At 36.7% G+C, this 8,650-nt stretch overlaps 2 protein-coding genes across 2 annotated transcripts; both read right to left on the reverse strand.

Annotated features, from left to right (window-relative positions):
- Nucleotides 1-13: 13 nt before the first annotated feature.
- LOC128676863 (uncharacterized protein) lies at nucleotides 14-4,802 on the reverse strand. Its single transcript, XM_053757264.2, has 4 exons — nucleotides 4,258-4,802; nucleotides 3,377-3,559; nucleotides 2,439-2,650; nucleotides 14-1,669 (listed from the first exon to the last, which is right to left on the reverse strand). The coding sequence occupies exons 1-4, from the start codon at nucleotides 4,537-4,539 to the stop codon at nucleotides 601-603; spliced, it is 1,746 nt and encodes a 581-aa protein (XP_053613239.1). The 5' UTR covers nucleotides 4,540-4,802; the 3' UTR covers nucleotides 14-600.
- A 699-nt stretch (nucleotides 4,803-5,501) lies between these two features.
- On the reverse strand, nucleotides 5,502-7,499 carry barc (barricade). Its single transcript, XM_053757371.2, has one exon. The coding sequence runs from the start codon at nucleotides 7,278-7,280 to the stop codon at nucleotides 5,637-5,639; it is 1,644 nt and encodes a 547-aa protein (XP_053613346.1). The 5' UTR covers nucleotides 7,281-7,499; the 3' UTR covers nucleotides 5,502-5,636.
- Nucleotides 7,500-8,650: the final 1,151 nt, after the last annotated feature.

Here is an 8,650-nt window from a genome sequence, read left to right on the forward strand (position 1 = left end):
ATGAAGGGTTAATAAAAATATGTCACATTATCAGACTCGATTTTGCTTTTATCTGTATAAAAACACAATGTCAACAATTTCGAAGTCGATACACATTAAGGTCTATTTGGGATATACTTTGACACTAAAGGATCAAAGGGTTAAAATATTTTGGGTTATAATCTCGGAAACTACAGGCTGTGCCATAATTTCGTTGTTTATCATCCAAAATAGACGTCACACGTTGACTGCTGCCAATTCGCGGCAGTGAAAACACGCAGCGTGCTTTTTTAGCAGTCAAAGTGTTAATGCGTATCGGACAGCTGTCAATCATGAACCTAGAGATAATAATGGAGCTCACACTGCTAAGAACTTATTGATGCAAAGCACATATATTGCTGTGTCTTTTATGTGTGGCCCGACCTCTCCTTGCCTGGTGAAAACACAGTACAATGATATACCTATGTGGTATATATGTAGTTATACCTTTCACAGAGTATATACATCGCAAGTACTCCAAATACATAGAGGCCGGGTCACAGATGAAAGAGATAGCAAGATATGTGCCTTGCATCAAAAAGTTATTGGGAGTGCGGGCTCCAATATTATCAGCGAAGGCCACTAGTCGCGCGGGCGCGCGGGCCGGGCCCACGTGTTCACGCAGCCGTCCGCGCACGCCGTCACGAAGTACTCCGAACGGAACAATAAAGCTGTCAATCTTTCGTGCGCTATCTTTTTACAGACGAGCGGCTCCAACACGGGGCATTCGTCGAATCTCGGACACGACGGCGTGCCTATCAATTTCACAGGGTCATAGGTGTCCCCGGCCGGCGCACCCGCGGATTTCCCGCGCAAAGCGACCGTGTTCGACGCCGAAGTCTTCTGCTCGGGCTTCGACGTCAAACTGAAGTTCCGCCGGTGCTCCGACCGACGGTCCCCGAAGGAAAATCCGGCCAGCCGCTGCGTCAGAGAATTCACTCCTAGAGAACCAGAATTCTCCTCTTTCGCCTTCCCGACGCTGATGTTCAACGTAGACACGTTGTTAACTTTCGTTTTAGCCTTCGCCCCGGACGGCTCGCCCGAACTGTTCGTCTGACCGCTCAATTCGGCGTGTTTGTGACCTATTTTATTTGTTTTCGTCCCTTTTGGCGCTGGTATCTTGACCCCCGGAACGCCATTGGGTGAGAATGTTTGACTATTAGGAGACAGATGCGTCGACGCTCGCGCCCTCACCGGCGGCCTGAGCACATCTTCCGTAAGATCCCACAAACACAACTGTGTGTCTTGTGATACACTACCTAACCTATAACACTGCACACTTTCACTTTTCTGTCTGTCATCTTCGACACTCTCCTCGCTCTCTGGGTCTGTGAAGCTGACTACATAGGGGTCAAAGGCGACGACAGAGACCCACGACCTGTGTCCTTGTCCTCTCGCGACAACTCTTCTTTCACTAAACGACCAGACAGTCACTAAGTCATCTTCTCCTCCGACTACAACATACTTCCCGTCCGGAGACCAGCAGACGCATAGGAACCCACCGAAGTAGGACCTCGCTCTGCCGATCAGCTCCATAGTGTCGTAATGGAATACTCTGAGGAAGCCATCTTGTGAAACAACAGCTAAATTCGTTCCGCATGGAGAGAAGGCGAATTCGTTTATACAGCTACCTTCTGCGCCTATGATCCACCTATGAAATGAGAATAGCATTTGAACATATTTTCATATATTATCTGTGCCACATAATAATTTTACATAAGTACACAGTTAGGTACATTCCCACAGAATCTGTGCACATATGTAAAATACGCTATCTAGCCTCAAAAAGCAGCCATATATAGATAGATAGCAGCCATAGTCTTATACATACTAATATATTACCTCATAAAATAAGTATATGTGGTATTTATGTGTTTCTATATTTTAGTTTGAATTAGATGAGTTTTTTTTTTTAATTCGATGCACTTAATCACTCCACCTGGCTATCTCTGTTTGGTCTAATGGTTTGACTCGCCAACGCAACGACATATGGCGTTAAGTCCACCAAGTAGTTTTGTAATGTTGTATAAAAGTGAATAAACTGTATTGCATTCAGTTAGGCCACTGACCCGAACGCTCTGCGATTATGGCGCCAACTTTGACGTTTTATCTTAGCTCTATAATATTTTGACACAAGATGGCGCCAGGGTACTGACATACACATGGGCAGTACATGAGCTAGAGCCTTCAGTCACATTATATGTTTTCGCGTTCACCTGATGAACTATTGACTATGGTAGTGTCGATAAACAACGAATTTGTTCCATAAACTTTATCACGAGTATAAAAGTTATGGAATATAAGCCACTTCTGATAGATTGAATGATGTATCTATACAAACCTATGATAAAATAGCTTATTGGATTATCCAGGAATTCATTCCCAGATAATGTGATGTATCTAATTTATTTCATATTCACCTGTAAAGAGGATTCCTTGTTGACTTAGTTCTGCATGTATGTATTGAGTAACCATCTCCTTGCTTGAAGAGCTGGTAGTGTGGTGCTGTGGTCCCACATGTCAGCTCCTCGTTGTAGACATAAAGTTGTCCGGAGGCATGTGATGTGATGAACAAGTTGCTGGACCCGGGAACCCATTTGATGCATGTAACTTTTGTCTTGTCAATCAGTCTCTGTGGAGGAATTTTCATATTTGTTTGTTAAAACCATACTTAAATTCCTTAGCAAAATACTAATATTATAATTATGAAAGTCTGTTTGTCTTTCTTTTGTGTCAAAACAAGTGTTGGAGTGAGGTTCTTGACATTTAAATTATGACATTATAACTAATGTACATTTGTCCACATAAGACCAACATTTAGATGTCTTTGAAGAAAAGAGAAGGCTGAAGTGAAGTTGCGCCGTTTTTTTTCAACCTGTGTTTTTGAAGTTAGCAGTATAGACTAAATCTTATTTGCCTTTATTCAGAAGTTAGACCTATTCAGTCATTGTATAATTTTTTTAATTCAATTTGCATACAATTTGTCAATAAATGGTTGTATATCATCCTAGTTAAATAAATTTGGTGTGGATAGAGATGGAAAATGAGACAAGTTACTTTTACCGCGGGCGGATCCGGCGACAACAGTTAGTATCGTCCCTTCCAGTGTAGTGTAATCATGTGCACTGTACTGTACCTGTAGTAAATTGGTAGATGTTGGCCTTCAAGCAGATTTCAGTTTCAGATCCCATGGGAGAATTACGTTATTGTTTCCAGTTTTTACAAAATTTTATGGTTCAAAAAGTAAAAATATGTTAAAAATAGTTTTTAATCTTTTTTTAACATATTATTATTTGCATGTGCAAATCTATTATAATGACTGGAGTAAAAAGGATAAACAACAACATTATGATCTTACCTCTTCATTGTATAATTTACTTAATTCTTTCTTAATAGGGTCTATGAGTTGAATTTGGCCAGTAGAAAATCCTATAACTAACGAGACACTGTCCGCCGTCATCGTGACCGTGTTGAAATCATGACATGTTGGGTTGGTGCCTTTGTACATCTTCTTGTCCACTGGTTTTGTGAGATCTGCCGCCTGGTACAAAAATTATTATGAGAAAAAATCTTTCTATGCATATAGACCAAGCAATAAGTAATGCTCTTATGAGTACTTATTATCTATACTATTATTATAAAGAGGTAAGCTTTTGTGAGTTTGTATGTTTGAGGCGGGTAATCTCTGAAACTACTGAACAGATTTCAAAAATTCTATCAGCATTAGAAAGGTACATTATTCAAGATTGCTATAGGCTATATTTTATCTCAAAATTCCTATGGGAGCAAAGCCTCAGGCAATATTGCCTGACGCTAGTATTTAATATTTGATTAAAAGGTACTTCTACAATGACATGACTAAAACACTAGGAATTGAGAAAATCCAACTCACATTCACTATACATTTGTTAATTGATTTGAAAATAAAAACAAGACTATATAAGAATTTGATCATAAAATTTGTAAAATGAGATACCTTAAATAATAAACATTACATTAACATTGGAGTTGATAATGCAGCTGCATTATCAACAGATTTTGTTCATAAGATTATCATCTTACACAGATAACACTGATAAATTCAGATTGTAATCTATGGATGGAGAAAGCTAACAACAGAAACAGGTTATTATAACTGTACCTGTTCGATATTCTAATTCTTATGCATATTACCCAATAGAGTTATACAACTGTAAACTGTTCCAGTAATAAATAATGCAACAGTAAAGGATGATTTACCTTTTTAACTCCTCTGTATACATAAACATACAGTTCCTTGCCATGATTAAAACATATCCTGTCATCAGAGCCTTGGCCGTCGGAACCGGGCGCGCCGCCCTCCGGCCCCGGCGGAAGCGAGACCAGCGAAACACGAACATGTGAAGACCCTGAACCACTTGTGTAACCCACCCGATTAGGTCTGGAGTATTCCGACAAAGTCATCAAGCGGTACGTCCCTTCTCTCGTCACGAACTGGGTCTTCACGTCATCTTTACCTCCAGAGTCAGGTTGCACAGCCATGTTAACATATTATCCAGTTATGATAAATGGGACTCGACCGCTAAAGAAGCCCCGAATGTACTGACAGCTCAGCTGAAGTGCAGACGTAAGGCTCCTTGAATGTGCTCAACGTACATTTTTAACCACCAGATTGATTTAATATTTGTCTGGCTATCGATATGTCGAGTAAATTGTGAGTTTTAGAATATAAATAATATCCAACTATGAATAATTTGTGGAAGGAACATAAAAAGTCAGGTGTCAGACATGACGGCTCAACTTTGTTTATGGTTTAGTTATTACTTTTTTAAAGTCCAATAAAACGAACTATGCAAAAGCGTCTCTGCAGGACAGCCAATTCGGTCTATATTATTCCTTTTTCTGCAGTTAAAGGAACTTAGATCAACAAAAAAAAAGTAGGATAGTGAGTTATTATTAGGTAGGTAATATGTATGAAATCTATAAATTAAAAAATATTATTTTGATTATGCAATAAATAAATAGCGAGGTCATGGATTTAGTAAGTACTTCCATGATAGAGCCCAAACTACTTTTGTCCTCTTTTCTATATTTCCATAGGTTCCATATGGTGCTTTGGGGAACAGCGGTTTTGCGGTTCTAAAAATTATATTGCAGTAATCCATATTTACGATATTATAAATGCGAAAGTAAGTTCATTTCTATCTACTCAACCAATCTTCATGAAATTTTGCATACATGGAGTTTGAAGTATGGAGAAAGATATAGGGTACCTGTCATCGCGGAGTATCAATGCGGGCGAAGCCGCGGGCAAAAGCTATTACGAGTATAAGAAAAGATTTATATTTTCGTTTGTTACTAATAAACTCAAAAACTACTGCACCAATTTTGATGAAATTTGGCTCAAAGATATAGTCGACCTTTCGGAGTAACATAGGCTACCTTTTATTAATCGCGGACGAAGTCGAAGGCAGCGAGCTAGTTATAATATAAAGGGCAGAATACAGATTTCAATACTTTATTTTAATTCAATATACCACATTTACTTAAAAAATAATTAATCACTTATGTTTTGTGTGGCCATCACTAATACAAATTTTTAGTGCTGGCATAAAGCGTGTGATTTAATTAATGAATACTTATGAAACTTCATTCACTTTTCCTTCTGTGGTTTTTGTTTCTTGAGCTGCAATCTTTTCTTCACCTGTATTATCTGGGTTATTCGAAATGTTAGTACTTGTTACATCTTCAGCACTCACAACTGTCTTATGTTTATCTGTCTTGTCGATAGACTTATCAGTATCTTCCTTTCCATCCAAGAACTTATCCCATCCGTCTATCCTCTTACTGATATCAGCATCAGTCTCTGCAATCCTGAACTTGGTTCTGCCATCCCATATTTCAGCTGTAATTTGCCTTTTCCCAAACCATCTCCCATTGATAAGTTCCACGACAGCATCTGCCATTTCTGGCTCTTTCATTGTGATCTGGGCTACACCCTCGGGATGTCTGTCGTAGATCACCACTTTGCGTACTTCCCCACTCTTAGAACACTCCTCTCGAAGATCTTGCTGGTAGTCAAGTATAAGCTGAACATCCTTATCAAAGTCTGTAGGGTGAAACAAATTTTTAACAATCACAACTCTTTCATGCTTTGACCGTTCACCCACAATCTTCTCTGGTCTCCAATCAAATAACTTCTGTTGCATTTTCTTTATTTTCTCCAGCTCTTTCTTCTTTTTCTTCTTAGGTTTTAACGCTGGGTTATATTCTCCTTTTAGTTGAAAATGGGCTCTTTCCACTTTGACTTTGTTTCCTTTGAGGTCACTTCCATCTAATAATTTTAGTGCCAAATCAACAGATTCTATCTTGATATATGTACATAGGGCATCTCCTTTGAAACAGTTCTGCTCTTTATCCATATAAAGTTTTACTTTCATCTTCTGTGAGCTTGGATCTCGCTCAACAAGACCACATTTTTGCATGAAATTAACAAATTCTTCTTCAGTCAAATCTAAAGGGAGATTTGAAACATATACTTTAGTGTTTGTCTCTTCTGAAGGCTGAAACCATTGTGGCTCATTTTTTCTTTTAACCCCTGGTGTTTCTGATTTTTTCTCATCTCTATTCTTTGATGATTCCTGCTTTTCGGTATCACTACTTTTCTGTGTATTATCAACAAATCCATATGACATTTGATAATAAGCTAAAAAATCATCATCAACTTTCGGTATCCATGCCTTCTTGTCATTATCCCAAAAACATTTGGAACCATCTGCCTCAGTGTAAATATGTGTATCATCCTCATAACTATAGACTCTGCCTGGAACTTCTTGACCAGATTTTGGAATCCAAGAATTACTTTCTGTGCTCCATGTATACTTATGTTGAGTTGATGGATCTGTATAAATTGCTTCTTCACCTTCATAAGAAATGTATGGAGCGTAATCACCCCAAGAACTGTTCTCTGTGTTTGAATCTGATTTTTTAATAGGATTTTTGTTATCCCCGGACTTTTCAACGATGTCTTCTATAGGATCTTTTTTACTTTGAGCACTATCTGTAATCTGTTTGTCATCTTGTTTTTCTGATGTGTCTTTAGTTCTAACCTCAAAATCTTTTTTTTCCGTGTTTGTTTCATGTTCTTTCTTGTCGATTTTATCAATTTCTTCAAAAGATTCTTCTTCCTTCTTGATTTTTGCTTGTTCTTCTTCCTCGGCCAATTTTTGAACAGTTTCACAAGAAAGTTTGATAACAAATCCTGACCTTGAGTTTCTAGACATATTTTTATAACATTACCTTTATAATATAAGAATTTGAAAACTTGTCATAAATGGAAGTTTATCTAAACGCTTATATTGAATCTTATTTCATTTATAAACAAATATAAATAAACATTCATTGATTCTTCCTTCTTGGCTGCCCTGCCTGCCTTATCAATTCAATTTGACATTGACTTGACGTAATGATATTTTTTACGTTTCTTTGTAAAGTTTGTATCCAGCAGGCTGCTTGACAATCAGATAAACTCAAACTCAAACTCAAATATCTTTATTGCAGTAACTGTGTAGTACAAGGTGTGGCACATACAATACAATAGTTTCAACAGTTTACCCTTTCAGGCATGCAATATTAGCGTTATGTTACACTTATAACACATACTATATTTCTATATATGGATACGTGCAGTACTTACAAATTAAACTGTTTGAACAACTTATAAGTAATTTGTCTTTGCACACGATATAATTATTTATGGAATACATACCAATTTATTCTCGTAAGATACGAGTATTATACTCATAGTATTCATCCAAATTATAAAACACATGGTTTAATAACCAAGCCTTAAGCTTCAGTTTGAATAAGTGACTATTTTGGATACATTTGATATTTACAGGTAAATGGTTAAGTACATTTATTCCAGAAATATAGGCACTTTTTTTATACACTTCATTATTTACAATGGGAAGATACAAATCATTTTTATATAAATTTCTTTGGTTATCTCTGAGATCCATTTTTTTTTCTAAAATTTAACTTGTTATTTTGAACAAATACACATAATTCAAGTATATAGATATTAGTTAATGTTAAATAGCCCTTTTCTTTAAATATATTTCGTAATGTGTCATCTGCATACAAGTTATGTATTATGCGTATACATCTTTTTTGAAGCAGGAAAGTGGAATTTACATTAACAGAATTCCCCCAATAGATAATTCCATATGTGAGGTAAGGAAAAACATTTCCAAAGTATGCAGTTCGGGCAACTTCAGCTGAAGAGCTTTCAGCAAGTATCGAAAGAGAGTAACAGTAACTGGATATTGTTTTGTTAATTTTATCTATGTGCGATTTCCAATTTAAGTTACAATCAATATTGACACCTAAAAAGTTTGTTTCGTTTACGTCTTCAATTTTTTTGTTAGTTTCGTGAATATTTAAACTATATGGTTCCTTATTATAATTTCTAAACTGTATTATTTTTGTTTTTGTTAAATTTACTGTTAAGTTTATAGATTTAAGCCAATTTACTGTACTATTTAATGTCTTGTTGATTTCTTCTTCAAATTTGTTTTTATCTTTAGTTGTATCAGATATGAATAGAGTTGCATCATCTGCAAACACGACGCACTTGTGTATACGATATATT

Source organism: Plodia interpunctella, chromosome 17 (genome assembly GCF_027563975.2).
Source record: "Plodia interpunctella isolate USDA-ARS_2022_Savannah chromosome 17, ilPloInte3.2, whole genome shotgun sequence".
Classification (NCBI taxonomy): domain Eukaryota; kingdom Metazoa; phylum Arthropoda; class Insecta; order Lepidoptera; family Pyralidae; genus Plodia; species Plodia interpunctella.